This window comes from Phodopus roborovskii, unplaced genomic scaffold (assembly GCF_943737965.1).
Source record: "Phodopus roborovskii unplaced genomic scaffold, PHOROB, whole genome shotgun sequence".
Lineage (NCBI taxonomy): Eukaryota > Metazoa > Chordata > Mammalia > Rodentia > Cricetidae > Phodopus > Phodopus roborovskii.
Window position 1 is genome coordinate 13023230 of NW_026126448.1, and position 17919 is coordinate 13041148.

A 17919-nucleotide genomic window follows, 5' to 3' on the forward strand; every position below is an offset into this window, starting at 1 on the left:
ACCCTGGGGGGGGGGAGGTATGGTGTGAGATGGCTCTGTAGTTAAGGGCACTTAATGCTCTTCCTGAGGATCCAGGTACATTTCGCCACACACACACACATCAGGTGACTCACACCTCCTTGTAACCAGCTTTGAGGATCTGAGGATCTCTGGCGTCCTTGGGCACCTGAACACACGAGGTGCACATAAACTCAGGTAAGCACATACACATACATTTTAAAAATAACTGAACAAATCTAAAAAAAAAAAAAAAAAGCCAAGAGGGCCACATCCTCCCTCTATCTAGAAATAGTGTCCTCCACACAGCCGCGGGTAGTCATCGCCACCACACATTTCATGTTCTATTGGTGGACAGGAAGAACTAGATGAGCATGAAGGACATTAGCTGGGAAAAATGACACAGGAATTGGAGTCAGACTTTTCTGAGGCCCCAGCGCTTGTTGGCTGCAGGCTCTGTCAAACAACTCCACCTCTCTGTCCCTTTGTTTTTCCACCTGGGAAGTAGAAAAACCCCGTTAAGTCAAGGTAGTTATTTGGAAGAGTTTCAAGAAGACTATAAAATATGTGAATAGCTGAGGATGTAACTAACTCGAAAAGTTAACATTCTTTCCGTTGGGGTAACGTGACCATCTTCCTTCCGCCTACGGCAGGAGCCCATGCCCTTTGATTTGGTGGGCTGAGTTAAGGCTCTCCTCTGACAATCTTTCCAGATCTGGGACACCAGAGTATGCTAGGATGCCAGACTCCAGACTCTAGATCCTCATTGGGACGGGAGACCCAACCCACTTGCTCATGATTGACTCGGGCATGCTGGGACTTGCAGGCTGGCTGACCATCCTGTGACGCCAGGGCCGCTGGGAAATGTAGTCCTTGGCCTGGTCCGGGAGATTGGTGTCCCACCGATCCAGCGGTGACAGCTCGGGAGGTAGGCGGCAATGACAAGGGTCTGAAATAGGTATAGAGTGGGTGGGAACTTGCAAGCTGGTTAATGGGGCCCTTGTCCTGTGGGTGCCAGAATGGGCACCCAGGGCCTGCTGATGCAACGGGGCCTGTTGGGTGGGGCGGGGGCAAGGAGCATTGGGACACTTTTCCATGCTCCAAAGAAAAAGGAGCTGGACTGTATTACTTTCTAGTATAAGACCCTCCTACTCAGAATAAGAAGTCTGACTCCCATCCCTATTTGGACACACTACCAGTCTTTCCCAGAGAAGCGCCAGATGGACCACAACTGCTCCCTGAAGAGGGAGACAGAACTATGCCCAGAAGCAAGGGGAGCAGCAAGTATACTGGACCCCACTGGGAACATCTGGTTGCCTTCCCAAAGGGAGATCCAGCCAGGGGCAAAGGAGTGGAAACCCATTTCCTGGAAACATAGAGAGTAGGGAAGAAAGAGAGGAAAGGCCTGGAGGAGCAGCAGGATGATAAGACACTCTTTTTCCTTCTACAAATGTTCTTCCTTCTATCCCTACAGTCCCTAGAAGCAGCTTTCTTGCAGCATGGGAGGTTACCACGTGCCCTACATCAGAGTTTGACGGCTTAGCATGGACCAGTCTATGGCGATCCAGGAGACACTGGCTGAGGGGGAATACTGCACCATCATATCCTTCCCACCTCAAGCCTACCTTGGTCTTGGGAAGTGGGTGGGGGGAAGGGTGTGGAAATTTCTGTCCACTTTCTTTCTCTAATCCATATGGTAATGGGTAAACCAATATTCACTTGGCTCTGGTTTCTCTACCAGGTGCTTTAAATACACAGATATCCTCCCAACAAACTGTGAAGTTGGGGACTATTATGTCCATTTTGCAGATGGGGAAAGCTCAGAGAGGTGAAGTGATTTGCCTGAGGTCACACAGTGAACAGGGGAGAGAAAGGCATCCGTGGTGGAGTGGGCTGGATGGGAAGGCTTGTTCTTGGCTTTCAGTTTCCCTTCACCCAGAGCAGCAGGCTGTACAAGGTGTGCTATGTAAGGGAGATAGCAGGCAGAGCCGCCTGCTGGGGCTGGTACAGTACCGGCTGGAAAATGGTGCTCAGGAGCATGCGTAAGTAGGGGTCAGACTCAACCTACGTGGGCCAAGAGTTGTTCTTCACTATCCTCCAACTTTACTTCAGTCATACCGTCTGAGTCTCCTAGAGTAATTTACATAATGATAGTATTCTAGGAACACCATGTTCTAAGCCCTTTACAATCAGCAAGGTGTGACGTAGAAGCTTCTAGAGAAGAGGCAGTTATCACACCTGGCTAGATTTTTGAGCTTGTGTGAGTGCCTGAGTTCAGATCCAGACACTGTGATCCTAAGCAAATTGTTCTTCATAGCTCTGTTTATCCACAGTAAAGATTAGAAGGCTGAACTGGAAGTGGGAGCTCGAGCCAGTGATCCTAGCACTCAGGAAGCTGAGGTACAACTGTTACAAGTTCAAGGCCATCCTGGGCTACATAGTGAGTTCCAAGCCAGCCTAGGCTAACAGAGTGAGAGCCTGTCTCAGAGAGAGGAGATGGCGCTGAAGAGATTGCTAAGTGGCTAGAATGTGCACTGCTCTTGCAGAAGATCTGAATTTGGTTCCTAGCACCCACACCCAAATTCAGTGGCTCACAACCCCTGTGGCTCTAGTTCCAGAGGCTCTGAACCCTCTTCTGAACTCTGTAGGCACTTGCACTCACATGTTCACGTGCAGATGAGCATACACACACACACACACACACACAAACGCGCGCGAGCACACACACACACACAGAGAGTTAAAAGGGAAAATAAATATTTAAAGAGAGTGAGGGAGAGCTAGAAATGGTTCAGTTAGTGAAGTACCTGCCACACAAGCATGAGAACTTGAGCTTGAATCTGCAGGACCCATGTAAAAGCTGGGGTGTGGGTGTGGAGAGATGGCTAAGTGGGTAAGGACACTTGTTTTTGTAGAGTATCTAAATTTGATTCCCAGCACTTACATCCAGAAGCTCACAGCTACCTGGATCTCCAGCTGCAGGGGTTCAGCTACCCTCTTCTGGTCTCCATGGGCATCTGAACACTTGAGGCACACACACACACACACACACACACACACACACCTATACATAACTAAAAATAATTTTTAAAGAAGTTAGGGGTGGTAGAGAGACAGATCCCTGAAGCTAATTGGCTAGCTAGTTTGTCTGAATCAAGGAGTTACAGGTTTATTGAGAGACTCCATCTCAAGAAAATAAAAATGTAGGGCTTGGAGAGATGTCTTAGAGGTTAAGAGAACTTGTTGCTCTTGCAGAGGACCTGGATTCAATTCCCTAGCATCTACCTGGTGACTCACAACCATCAATAACTACAGGTCCACAGACTCTGACATGCTCTTTTGGTCTCTGCCAACACAAGGCAGGCACACAGATGGCACAAATACACACATGGAGACAAAACATTCATACCCATAAAATAAGCAAATCTAACATGCAGTTTTAAGAAGTGGAGACTGAGTGAAGACCCGAGGGTCTCCCTGCAGCCTCTGCATGCACATGCATGTGATACAAATATGACCACACTAGTGAGCACATGTGCCACACACAATCAAAATTTAAAAGTCAAAGGAGAGATTAATGGCTGGAAGGCTTTAGTCCTAGCACTTGGGAGGCAGAGGCTGTGAATTTGAGGCCAGCCTGGTTTATTTACATAAGGAGTTCCAAGATGGCCAGAGCTATGTGGAGAGCCTGTCTTGATTCAAAACAAAACAAAACAAAACAAAAAAAGGGTGTTCATCCAATGTTGCCTGGCAACACTTCATATTCCACAAGAGCAGAGGAAGTAATAATACCTGCAAAGGTCTCATTGCTTGTAGGTGAACCTCAGGGTCTCAGAGCCAGGAGGGAGGGAGGGGCTTTAGATATTTTCTACTTTGCTGCTCTGCTCCAGCTTGATAGATGAGAAACTGAAGAACAGGGAGATGAAGGGGCTTCCTAAGGACACACTGTCCCTGTCACTCACATACTAGATGGCACCAAATTGGTTTTTCTTCCAACTGTGAGGAGTTATGCTTTGATGACCTCACCCATAAATTACAGCTTTCCTGGACACTGTGGACGGAAAAGGCTTGAGGCATGAATATGGCTAGGGCACTGCCAGCCAAGCACTAGGGGACAACACTAAAAGGACTAGTATTGGCACAGACACCCCAAGACCAGGTTTTTAGCACAAAGGAGATTTATTTGCACCAGAGGGACAAAGAGCAGGAAATAAGAGACAAAGACGAGAGTTAGAGGACAAAAGAGAGGGTAAGAGGTACTTGCCCCAGAGGGACAAAGGATTGCACCTGGACAGAGAGGAGACAGATGCGGCCCTTAGGCAAATGGAGTTTATAAAGGCAAAAGGGAAACCAAGTATTAGGATTAGGTGTTTAATTTTGATTGGGCATGTTAATTAGGAGAGTCAAAAGAGGGCTTGTGATTGTTGAACTTCATTTTTTTTTTTTTTAATAGCTGGATGCTAGTGGTCCTCAGGGGGAGGAAGTGGTCAAATAAAGGAATAGACCTCAGCAGCTAGCTTTAGGAATATAATCTAAGGATTTAGCAAGGTAAAGGGGATAGGGGAGAAAGGCAAGGCCTGCCAGAGCCATGTTTGCCATACTCAGGCCTACTAGGGCCCCTTCAACTACAAGCACTCAAAACTTAAATAAACCCATTTATATTAATCTACATTCTGACAAATGGCTTGCCACCTCTCCTCAGTACCATATGCCCATTTTCCTCCTCATCTGGCTGGTGAATCTCCTACCTCTGCCTGGAAGTCCCACCTATCCTCTAACTGCCTAGCTATTGGCCGTTCAACTCTATATTAAATCCACTTATTAAACCAGCTTAGGAGGATGAGGAAGGACAGAGACACATCTTTACACATAAAAAGATTATCCCAATATTCCAAAGTGTACCCTCTTCTGCTTGCTGCCCCCAGTCTCTTCCTGTATACACACCGGAGGATGGCCATCACAGGAGACGATGTATCTCTGGACCAGATAGTGCCACTCTCGAGAGATTTTATGCTGGAAGAAGGTACTAGACGGGCTGGGTGGTATGAATTACTCTCTTCTGGATGCCCGCTCTAGTCATCTCTGCCCTTACAGTAGCGCGGTGGGTGGGAATGGAGGATGGTGTGAGAAAGGGACGTTCAGTTGCTAAAGGCACTTTCCTTTCCCTCCTTCAGTGTCCCCAGATGGTGAGCTCTACATCCTTGGTGAGTAGTCTTTTCAGTCCGGGTTCCTGTTGGGGCACTGGGACCGGATCTTAAGACAGAGAGAAAGGTGTGAATGAGAACATTCCTGGGTGGGTGTGATGCTGTGTGCCAGCAATCCTAGCATGCAGAAGGCTGAGGTAGGGGGATTGCCTTGCCTGGACTACATAGTGAGTTCTAGGCCAGCCAGAGCTATAGTCTGAGACTGTTTTAAAACAGAACAACAAACAAAAAAGAAAACTCTTGGGATGGTGGAATGGCCTAGTAGAGAAAGATGCTTTGCTGCCAAACCTAACTACCTGAGTTTGAGCCCCAGAACCAACATGGTAGAATGAAAGAACCAGTTCCTGGAAAGTTGTACTCTTGCTGTGGCTCGTGTGCATGTGCGGGGGGGGGGGAGAGAGGGGGAGCCCGCATGTGTGTGCGCACACACACACACACAACCCTAAATAAATAAATGAATAAATGTAATAAAAAGAAGACTTTCCTAATGTCCATACTATGGTAAATAAGACCCTGAAGAATCAGACCCTGCACCCACTCTCCACTACTAGCTATCTCCAGACAGGGTTTCTTTGTAGTTCTAGAACTCACTCTGTTGACCAGGCTGGTTTTGAACTCACAGCTGTCTCTGCCTCCTGAGTACTGAAACTAAAGGTGTGTGCTACCACTGCTGGGCTGGGCTTCCACTCTTTATTTATTTAATTTTTACATTCCAATCCCAGTTCCCCCTCCCTCCTCTCCTCCCATGCCTCTCACCCCCTCCATCTCCCCATCTGCTCTAAGAAGTCTACTAAGTCTGTTTCATATCTCATTGGGGATTCCACTCTTTACAGCACATTTCAGTACTTAGCTCCTGGCCTCATTTCTCTCTACAGGCTCTGATGTGACAGTACAACTGGACACAGCTGAGCTCAGGCTTGTGTTCCAACTACCTTTCGGCTCACACACTAGGATGTTCCTCCAGGAAGTTGCTAGAGCCTGTCCAGGTAGGTAGGAGCCAGGCTTCCAGGGAAGGTTGTGTTGGCTGCAGGCACTGGGCAATCCTCTGGATAGCTGACTTTCCAACCCCACTGGGATCGTATACCACAGTTTCTGCACCATCTCAAGGCTGCTAGCATGGAGTCACAGTGTGCTGGGCTGCCAGCCAACTACTGTATTTGCTTTTCCTTTTTGAGGTGGGGGTCACACTTCCAAATCCTGATCCTGCCTCAGCCCCCATCCAGAGTGCTGTGATTACAGGCATGTGTCATCACACCTGGCCAGCATTTGCTTTTCTGTTGTGGGTTTCTGAACCTGAGTGTTAACTGGGCTGTGACTCTGAGGATATAGGGCTTCTTCCAAGTTAGAGGAGAGGCCCAAATTCTACATCCATAGCTACAACCAAGGGAAGTCTGTCAAATGTATTCTGCCCTCAAATCCTGCTCTGTTCCTCACTGCAGGAAAAAAAAAAAAAAAAAAAAAAAAAAAAAAAAAAGCTAGCTTTGGCCAGTAGAGAAAAGTTAGTGGACATTTGACAGAGTTTGTATAGATGGGAGGTCAGCCAGGCAAGAAGAGAATTTGTATAATGAGCAGAGGCCTAGTGACAGAATATGTAAATTCACGCTGCCAGGTGCTGGGGCTCAGGTGCATACCCAGTGCCATTATGCCATTTTGGAGGAGTCCTTTTAAAGCTAACACCTTGTCTCTGCAGGAGGTTTTGTCTCTTATTATAACTGCTTATGGCTCCAAGCATCTCACTAGAAATGTCAGGAAGGTGATGGCTTTGGAAGCAAATTGGCTTTGCAGTAAAAGGAAATCAGGTCAAGAATTATAGCTAGAGCCTTGCATGGTTAAGGAGTTAAATGTTATTCTATAAGCAGAAAACTTTACCTCTAAATTATAAAATAATAAAGATAATTAATTTATAACTGTTAGTAGTAGTTGTAAGCAGGGATAATAATAATAATTCAGGTTGAGCATCCCTAATTTGGAAATACAAAACTGGAAATCCTTCAAAATCCAAACTTCTTTTTGTTTTATTTTTTGAGATAAAGTTTTTCTGTATAGCCCTGGTTTTTCTGAAACTTGCTCTGTAGACTAGGCTGGCCGAGCTCACAGATATCTATCTGCCTCTGCTTCCTGAGTGCTAGGAGTAAAGGTATGCGCCACTATGACTGGCCCAAACTTTTTGTTTGTTTGTTGTAGACAGTATCTTATGTAGTCCAAGGGGGCCTCAAACCTGCTATATAGCTAAGGATAACACTGAACTCATGATCCTCCTGCCTCTATCTCTCATATGCTAGGGACAGGCCCAAATTTACTTAGTTTTCTTTAGGCAGGGTCTTACATAGACCAGCTTTGAACTCACTATGTAGCCAAGGATAGTCCTAGACTCCTGATCCTTGAATCTCTACTTCTCAAGTGCTAGGGTTACAGGTGTGAGTCACCATGCCTGTCTTATAGTGCTAGGGATCAAAACAGGGCTTCATGCAGGCTAGAGTGATACTCTACTGAAATGCAGTTCCATCCCTTTCATTGTTACTTTTTTATTGTTGTTTGAAACAAGGTTTCTCTGTGTAACAGCCCTAGCTGTCCTGGAGCTTGTTCTGTAGACCAGGCCCTACCTCAAATTCGCAGAGATCTGCCTGCCTCTGTCTCCTGAATGCTGGGATTAAAGGCGTGCACCACCATTGCCAGACAAAATTCAGAATTTTTAGATTGCCAGCACTGTACTGCAAATGGAAAATACCACATCATGAAATTCTGTTTTATGCTCAAAATTATTAAATATTGTATATAATCACCTTAATCTATGTGTGTAAGGTATACATGAAGTATGCATGAATTTTGCATTTAGACGGGTTCATTTTCTAAGAGAGTCAGCATGTCCCAAAATATCCCAGCATCTGAAGTCTGAATCCCTTCTGGTCCCAAGTAAGTGGAGTAAGAAAAGAAAGTCAACCTGTTAAAGAATAAAGCAGGGCTCTACAGCTATATAGCCCTTGAATCTGACCAATCCTTCACTGTGTGTGAGCTGTCTCAAATCTCTTTTTCTTCTCCTTCCTCTTCCCCTTCCTCTTTTTGAGGGAAGTTTGAAATAAAGCATCTCTCTATAGACCAGGCTAGCCTCAAAGTCACAGAGATCTTGCCTCTGACTCCCAGGTGCTGGGAAGAAAAATGTGTGCTACCACCCCAGGATTGTTTTTGTAGTCTACTGTATGTAAAAAGTATCTTTCTCATAGGAGTTGTAGAAATAAAAAGAAATAACACCTGTGAAAAATGGCTAGCGCACAGAAGCCCAGAAAATGCTTCCCCTCTCTACATATGTCTAAAGTGTTTTTTTCTTTAATTGTTTTTTTGAGGTTTTTTTTCAACACAGGGGTTCTCTGTGTAACAGCCCTGGCTATCTTGGAACTCTCTCTGTAGACCAGGCTGGCCTTGAACTCACAGAGATCTGCCTGCCTCTGCCTCCTGAGTGCTGGGATTACAGTGAGCACTACCACCACCTGGTTTAGACTCTTTTCCAGATGGTTAATCCTTACCATAACAGTACAAGGTAGGTATTATCAGTGTCTCTATTATATAGACAGGAACTCAGGCTTTGTGAGGGCATCTGCCTAGATGGCTTGCAAGCTAGCAAATGGTGAGAGTGGGACTGGCTGAACGTCGTCCTTTGGATCCTGAGGCTTTGCTCCAGGATTTCCTTGGCCTGTGCCTGTCGTTCCATGTAAACTGTTAAGGGAAATCTTTCTGGAGGAGCTGATGTTGAAGCCCAAACTATAAGGAAGAGCAGGCATTTATTCCCCAGTCAGGCAAAAGGAGGGGAAAGGGCATGGAGACTTAGGGGAGGAGCAATTGGTGGGACTGAACTTAGACAGGTGTGGAGGGAGCTGAGCCAGGAAAAGTTAGCAAAGGGCAGCCCAGGAAGAGTAACAAAGTACAGAGAAGCTTGGACAATGCCCTTTAGCTTGTGGAGAGGCCTCAGAAGAATTTCCAAATGTCTTCAGTAAGCTTTGCAGAAGCTCCTCTGGCATCAGGTATGGAAGGCGGTGGGAACCTGGAGTAAGGGCAGCAGTAGAACAATAAGAAGGTATGTACCACCATGGTTCAGGCATAGAGAACAAGGCTTAGGGAGCTGCAGAGGTTGCTCGGCAGTTAAGAGCCCTGGCTGCTCTTACAGAGAGGCCCTGGTGTGATTGATTCCCAGTACCCACATGGCAGCTTGTAACTATCTGTAACTCCAGTTTTAGGGGGCCTGACGCCCTCTTCTGGCCTACTTAGGTACCAGCATTTGCATGGTACACGCGAATAGATGTTGGCAAAACATTCACTCACATAAAATAAATAGGTTTTTAAAAAATGAGACTTAGACCACAGACATGGTCATGGGACTAGGGAAGAAGCGACAGAGAGATAGTGAGGAAATCATTCAGCTGAGATCAAAGGTACCAGGAGGCCATGAGTTTGCATTGTGTTGACAACGTTTTCCCAACTGATTAGAACAGTGCCTGTACACACTAGACATGAGAAAAAAATACTTGCTGAGTGGAGGAACAGAGTGTGGTATTATTACCTATGATCAGGGTTTGGGCTGGGTGTTTCCAGGTTCTTGGCCTCTTATCCAAAGAATTGAAATGAAGGGCTCACACAGATTTGCAAAAGAAGCAAGCTATCATCTGCAAAGCAAAGGTATAGTGAAAGTTACAGAGAGAGACACTGCCAAGATTGACAATGGGCTGCCTGAGGGAGGGTACTCAAGGCTCCTGGACTACATACAGCCTAGTGATTTGTTAGTAAGGGTTATAGTTTGGGTGGTTCTCTGTTAGGATTAGTAGGTCAAGTCTTATATTAATTTTTTTTCTACTGTGTGTGTCCTTCCCCAGATGCCTCTGATTTTAATCATATGCATTCCTAATTATGCATAGGCATAAGACAGTAAATAGAGAATTTCCTCTGAAAGATTACTAGAGGACACAATTTTGTCTTACTGTTGATGCACCCAAACTAGTCCAGGCTGTGCCAGGCTTTCTATTCTTCTTCTTCACATATAGATCTATTGGGAATAGGATTGAATAGAAAACTCTCTAAATTTGATTTATATCAGAGCTGGGGAAACTAACACTATTGTTCAGAGGCGGGAGTATGTGTAGCCTGTCCAGGTAGGAGGTTGAGGTAGTTATGAGGTTGCTAGGTCATTGTTTTGAGAGGGGTGTGTGTGCATGATATGTGCAAATCAAGAAATTAGGAAGCCAAATGAAATGAATTATTACAAGAGGTAGGTGTGTGTGAGAGAGAAAGAAAGAAAGAGAGAGACAATCAGATAGAGAGATAGATAGAGTGAGAAACTGATTGATTGATTAAGGATATGTTACTTTTAGGTTTGAGTGTCTGTCTTGTGGATCTCTTACTCTCTTACTTGCTCTTTCCTTGGGTGGGTGGGGGTGGTCCACAACCCGCCTTGGGTAACCAGTAGGGAAGTTATGTACTAACTCTTATTTCTCTGACCATTATGCTAGGGCTTCCTTAGGAAGGAACCTAGGTGATAGGGATAGATCTTTGTCTATTCACCAGCCAACATTTGTACTTTACGTAAAAAAGAATTAGGGTTCAGGATGAAGCTCCAAGTAAGGAACCAGGCTGTCTTTATTAATCCTCCCTGGGTAAGGCAGTGGCTTAGACAAGAAACAATAGGTAAAGAAAGGAATGAGCTCATGTTAACTATTATACACTAGACATTTTTTCTAGCTATCTAGACAATGCAAAACAGACAAACCAACCATGATTATTATTTTTTCATTTGTGGAGTAATAGTAGTAAGGAGTAGATGTCCCATTTTGTTGAAGTTTTAGGACAAAAACCCCCTAGATCTGGTAACCCCAATAGTCTAGTCTTGCCCACTGACTCCAGTTTTGCAATTAAAGAGACTAGTAAAGGCCAGATATGGTGGTATACATCTTTAATCTCAATACTCAGGTAGCATAGGAGGTAGACCTCTTTGAGTTCAAGGCCAGCCTGGTTTAAGTAGCCAGTTCCAGCACAGCTAGAGCCATATAGTGAGACCCTGTCTCAATAAACAAAGTGAAATAAATATTAAAAAAATATTTTTTTTTTAAAAAAGGAGAAGGGTTTTTAAGTGTCATGTATAAGCTGACACAGAACATGTAAGAAACTTAACCTAAGACCATTCGTGAGCTGAAGTAACAAGATAGGTTTTGACACTAAAGCTCACAGAATGCCACAATTTCAGTTCAGACCCTAGTCACTTCCTGTATGTCAATGTGGGTGGTTCGTTTACTTCTTCAGGCTTTAGTTTTATGATCTATTCTATGGGAAGGGAAAGATAAATTTGCCTTACCTAATAATCTAGGGGTGTTGTGAGAGTCAGTTGAGGCTGGATATGGGTTGGTATGAAGTAACACTGAAAATAATTTAAAAGCAGTGTCCGGCCATGCTACAGCCCAAGACTGTGGTCTTGGTCTCCTTGGTATGATGTCCTTGCAAATCCAATTCATTTGGATCTGGTCTATGCAGTTCTACAAGCTGAGCAGGCAGGACAACAAGAAGGGTTTAGCAAGAAGGGTTAATGCCAGGGTTTGGGAGTCAGACCTGGGTTTGAGTCAGAGGCAAAGGTTGCTCAGGAATTTCTGGAGGTGGGGATGCCAATCGAGTTAGGGATAGCAGAAGATTGTTTTGGTTTTTTTTTTTTTTTTTAAGATTTATTTATTTATGCGCATTGGTGTTTTGTCTGTGTGAGGGTGTCGGATTCCCCTGGAACTGGAGTTACAGACAGTTGTGAGTTGCCATATGGGTGCTGGGGATTGAACCCAGGTCCTCTGGAAAAAGAGGAGACGATCTGAGTGTAGCTCAAGCCCGCCTTTAACTTCTGACCCACCCCATTTCTATGTCCTGAGTTCTGCGATTACAGTTGTGTCCCCACCATCACTAGTTTTAAGTGGTGCTGGGTATCGAACCCACAGCTTGGTGCATGCTAGGCAAGCGCTCTACCCAGCTACATTCTTAATGGTATATTTCATTACATGTGAAATATAGCTTATTTCTGGGTTATCTGGTGTGGCCAGATAGTTGTAGGTAGAGGTTGGAGGTGGTTAAATCCCCCAACCCATTCTGTAGTGCTGACATTGACAACCAGTTAAGTCTCCTACTTAGCATTCACTTTGTGTCCTTGCATTTAGCCTTTCTGAACTTAGTTGCCTTCTCTATAAACTTAGGATAATGGTTCCCTACCTAATAAAGTCTGTTGGATAATGAAGCAGTCCTGCTTTGGCAGAGCCCTTTCGTCTTCACTTCTGTTAATTGCTTTTGGATTTCAGATCCACGCTGAGCAAGAGGGAAGCGGGCTTGGAGTCTCCATCACACACAGTGTTACAGAAGTGCAGCTGCCTTTTCAAATCCCTGGCTCAGTCTATGTTCCGTTGTCGCTGCCACAGGTTTTGACCCTGAGACGCGGGATCCCGAGTTTCTGTGGCTTTCTAGACACAAGTGCGCAGAGCCAGATGCCCAGCCGCCGAAACAGCGCGAGTGGAACTCGGACCCGGGTACCCGGAGTGGGTTCCCTCCCATTGGAGGAGGCAGGTATCAGTCTCAGAATGCACGGCGAGGATTGGAGAATGTCTTGCTTCAGGGGCTCTTGCTACATTCTGTTTGGGGGCGGAGCCACGGCGGAGTCGGAATTTCTATTGGCGGAGGAGGTGCGCGGGGGCGGGACCGTGGGAGGACGGAGCGCGCGCGGCGGGCTGCGGGATGAAGCGCTTGAGGAAGCAGACTGGGAAATGTCGGCGGGCGGCGGCTCTCGGGAGCGCGACTGTGCAGGTCGGGCGGTCGCTGTGGAGTGGGTCTGTGGTGTCGGGCCTTCGGGAGGATTGGCGGGTCGGCCGATGGCCTTGTGGGGCGAAGGTCAAGGTCTTGGCCATTGGCGAGGCGGGGATGCTGAGGCTCAAGTTCTGCCGGGGAGTTACTGTCCGCCAGGCGTGAGGGCGACAGGCCGGTGATCAGCGGGTACTCGGGAATCCTGAGGCAGAGGGGTTAGGGAAGTCCCGTGGTGGTCGTGCGTGACCTCGGGCTGCTTGTTACCGGTCTCGGTGTTTCGGTTTCTCCAGCTGAGGTAGTTCCTCCGTCCCGGCCTTGCGAGGGTGGCCAGTGTCTGTGGGGGTGTGCGCGACTGTGACAGAGTTGTCTTCGGATGGTGTGTGCTGGCGCTCCCTGTGCTCCACAGCCGCTGGGACAGAGTGGCCTGTGCACGTAGCTGGAGTGCTGGGGAGCTCTGGCTACTGTGAGACTGGAGGCCCTCAGGGATGAGGTTACAAGTGAACCCAGCTAGGTTTTTGCCCCTTGTCCTTTGGTGGATAACGTGCAGCACAAAGGCTAATTGTTGAATACGGTGTTGTGCTTTGCACAGGGAGAGAGAGGCTCGGAGCTGAAATTTGGGTCAGCCCTGTGATTTAGGGCTCTCTGGTGTTTGTTTTTCCTAAGGTATTGTCCATAAAGCACCACAAAGCTCCTGAGGGCTTTGGCGCAATCACGAATACCCATTTCTACCGCTTCAGTCTGTCCTTTGCTAGCGATGGAAGTCTGTCAAGTGGCCTTGTCAAGTATGGGCCAGGATGTTTGCAATTACAAGGCTTGGAAAGTATGAGGAGTGAGGTGAGGGGACACGTTGGGCAAGTGTTTGTAAAACCAGAGGAAACTAGGTAGCGGAGGACTTCCTCAGTCTTTCCTTCCTCCAAACTACCACAGTGTCACCGAAGCCCCCGATGGCCCCGATAGTACGCATGTTTCTTGGGCTTATCTCAGAAGTTCACTTGTGCAGCTGTTGCTTCAGTTTCCATGACCTTCTGGTTTGTGGTACTGGGACTGTGTTTTCAGATTAACATCCTCTTCTTGTCCTTTACAAGAAGCTGCCAGAAACGTAGTGAAGTGGAGAGAACAGGCCCAGTGGCAGCAAAAAGTGGTGGTTCTGCCTTCTGCTCACAGGCTAGAGCTGGGCTATTCGGAGTTCTTTGGGTTTGTGGTAGAGAAAGATGGATCATGAGGAATCAGGCCATCCAGCTCTGAAAAGAGTTATCAGCCCCAGGGTGAGAAATGTGCACTGGTCGCAGAAGCATTCATTTCGCTTCACAAAGAAAAAACTGGCCACATGATGGAGAGGAATTATTGTCAAGATTTTGCTTTGACTTTTAATTCAAAAGATTCATCCCTTTCATAATACCCAACAGTATGTGAGATTACATGAGTAGCCGCTAGGTTGCTGCTGTTGAAATTGGAAAGAATGGTACCCAACCAAGCCCCCATTTCTGTTTGGGTCATCTCTGATTCCAGAGTTGCTCTGCCCTCAACAGAGAGTTGCTTCTTCGGTAAGAGATGGAAAGGACCCTTTGGACCACATCTGGATGCGCCAGTAGATTCATTCTCAGTGGAAATAAGTAGTGGATTTTGATTCTTCCCATGTGTAGACCATCAAAATACCCACTTCCCCAAAACCTGGGGAACTAACCTCAGGCAGAATGCTGCCTCCCAGTGCTGTTTGTAGCCAGGTGTGGTGGCAGATGCCTGTAATCTCAGCACTTGGGAGGTGAAAGCAGCAGGATTGGGAATTTAGAGTCATCTTTAGGTGTACCAATGAGCTCAAGGCCAGTGGTCAGATGAGCTACTTGAAATGAGATACCACCTTACTAAAACAACAACAACAACAACAAAATCCAAAACAGGCCAGTGGTGACCCATGCCTTCTATCCCAGAAGCAGACAAATTTCTATGAGTTTCAGGCCAGCCTGGTCTACAGAGTGAGTTCCAGGACAGCCATAGCTACACAGAGAAACCCTGTCTCAAAAAACAAACAACCCCCCCAAACAGATTGAAACAACAACAAAAACCACTTTACTTCAGCAGCTGACAATCTGATGGAGATGAATAAATAGAGCTGAGGAAGCAAAGGGTCTAGCAGCAGGGTGGTCCTTGTAGGGGAAACAAAGGCATCTTTAAGGTGTCAGTGTTTGGGAGGTAAAGTGAATCTAGTTTTCATCCCATCCCTTTGCCTTGTTAGAGGAAGATCTCACTTTAGTCATTCTTTCCCCCAAACTCCTTTCTTAGATTTGTCTCAGCTAAATTCAAGAGTACCAAGTGAGGCTGGGGAGATGGCTCAATGAGTAAAGTGCTTGCCTTGCAAGTTCAAGGACCTGAGTTCATATCCCTGAATCTCATGTAGAGCTAGGTGCCATCATGGCATCTGTAATCCCAGGGTTCCTGTGGGGAGATGGGGAGGTGGGAACAGTAGAATCTCTGGAAACTGGAAGGCTACCTACGCTGCTGTATTCAGGGGTGAACAAGAGACTGTCTCAAACAAGGTGGAAGATGAGGACTGCATAGATATATGCAAACTTGTCATGCAGAGATTTAAATAAGAGAGTTCCAGAGTGACTGGTGGGGTTGTAGTAGGAAAAAAGAGATGGAGCTAGTTTCTGACCACGTCTGTGTATTCAGTGTCACAGATGTCTAGGTGCTGGGCTGTGGTATGTGATCACAGTGGCTGATGCTCTTGGTTTCTGGAGCATTATGGTCTTGTTTCTACTTTAGACTGGTCGCTGTTTCAGACAGTAGCTGTTTTGCTTCATTACTTATTTTATTGCTCTTAACTTTGGGATGCTCTATTCTTAATAAGAACAGAGTGTGGCTTGGCAGAAATGCCTCATTATTGCTCTCTGGCAACCAAAGGGCCTCTTAACTCATATAGCCCCACTGGGGATAATGCTCGGAGCTTAGTACCATCGAAGTCATTTTGTAAAAAGTTCACTAGCATTTTAGTCTGTGTTCATGGCAAAGACCTGGAGTTGTATTCTGGAGGATTCTGAGCAATATACGGGAACAGTGAAGTCTTGTGGGGGTAATTTAACCAACTGGCAATAACAAGAACAGGAGCTGGGGTCTAGTAAAATGGCTCATTGGGTAAAGGCACTTGCCACCAAGCTTGATGACCCCTGGCATTTATATGGTAGGAGAGAACTGACTATCACAAGTTGCCCTCTGATGGCTACACCTGCATCATGGCATGCATGTGCCTGCTCACATCACACATCTATACCCCCATACAAATTCATAATAAATAAAGGAATAAATGTAATTTTAAAAGCCAACAAAGTGGTAATAAACAATTTTGGTGTTTTGGAGCAGGTTCTTTTTCTTTTCTCCTACCTGATTAGAAATTAGACAGCTTTGTAGTAGTCTCTCTCTCCCTCTCCCTCTCTCCCTCTCTCTCTCTCTCTCCCTCTCTCTCTCCCCCCCTCTCTGTGTGTGTGTGTGTGTGTGTGTGTGTGTGTGTTTGGAGGACATAGATCACCTCAGGTGTTATACCCCTAGAACCATCCATTTTGTTTTTGGAGACAGGGTCTCTCATTGGTCTAGAGTTCTCATTAGTCCAGATTGACTGGGTATTGAGTCCCTGGAACCTCCTGTCTGTGACTTCTCACTCCTGGGATTCCAGGTGAGAGCCATCACACCTGGCTGTTCACATGGCTGTTGGGGGTTCGAACTCAGGTCCCTATGCATCTGCAGCAAATACCTTACTGACTGAGCTCTCTTTCTAGCCTTTAACTAAATTCTCAGTGAAGTATGCTGTGAATATTTTCCCCTGGACCCAGGAAGCGAAGCATTAAACTCTGCCTGGCCTGTGAAAGGAAATGACTGCTATTTATATCTCAGGGTAGCATAAAGGGTAACCTAGATTACCAGAGTCAGAGCCAGAGAGAATGTTTAAAAAAATAGCCTGTGGGTTGCTTTTCTATTTCTTTCATCTGGGCTTTGTCTGTATTAATAAGTAAAACCTGTGTGACCAATGTATTCTTTCATTGTGGAGCAGATGAATTTGCCTTTTGTTTACCTTTGAGGTGGAAACACTGCCTATCATGTCCGTCGCTGTAGGAAGTTCTCCAGGCTCCTAAGCAAATTGATTTATTTTGAGTCACTTGTTTCTTTAAACAAAACAAAGGTGCTCACTTTTCTTCCTTTTGTTGTTTCTGTCTCCCTTGTTCTATTCAACCTCTCATTTCTACAACAGGCAAAACCTCCTTAATAACTGTTTTCTTAAGAATATAGCTGGTTTTGGAATTCTGCACTGTCTTGTCTGGAATAAGAGAGGTGACCCACTCAACTAGGAGTGGAGCTTTATATAGAAATCTTAGGTCCTGACAGTTCAGGAAGAGGGAGGCATCAATATTTACTAGAGGAAGGACAGTGTTGAACCATAGGAACTGACTCTGTGTGTGTGTTATGTGTGTGGTGTGTGTGTTGTTGCCTCAAATACACAGTAATAACAACAAAACCACAAAAAAAATAAAAATATTAGGGCAGTGGTGTCGAATGCCTTTAATCCCAGCAATCTGGAGGCAGAGGCAGGTGGATCTCTGAGTTCAAGGCCAGCCTTAGGAACTCACTCTGTGAGTTCCTAAGACTAAGACTACATAGAGAAACCCTGTCACAAAAAAAATAACAAAACAAAAACAAACAAACAAAAACAGTAGCTGGGCATGGTAGCACATGCCTGTAATCCCATCACTAGAGAGGTACATATCTTGCTAGGTATGTGCAAGGTCCTGAATCCCCAGCACTAGGAAAAAGTGAAACAATACTTTTCATAATTTTGTAGACTTCGCTGATGATCCATTCTTGGTATTTTGATAAGGATTTAAGCAAAGTATGTGTCCAAATAGCCTGGATATTTTAAAAATGA

At 45.8% G+C, this 17919-nt stretch overlaps 1 protein-coding gene across 1 annotated transcript in view; it reads left to right on the top strand.

Annotated features, from left to right (window-relative positions):
* Window positions 1–906: 906 nt before the first annotated feature.
* The window catches only part of Inpp5b (inositol polyphosphate-5-phosphatase B), a 61052-nt gene continuing 44039 nt past the window's right edge, over window positions 907–17919 (top strand). The window contains 8 exon segments of the mRNA XM_051188735.1: window positions 907–925; window positions 1472–1598; window positions 1945–2039; window positions 4923–5020; window positions 5172–5201; window positions 6077–6187; window positions 12629–12819; window positions 12821–13010. Coding sequence (XP_051044692.1) covers window positions 1542–1598; window positions 1945–2039; window positions 4923–5020; window positions 5172–5201; window positions 6077–6187; window positions 12629–12819; window positions 12821–13010 — 772 coding nt within the window. The 5' untranslated portion in view covers window positions 907–925; window positions 1472–1541.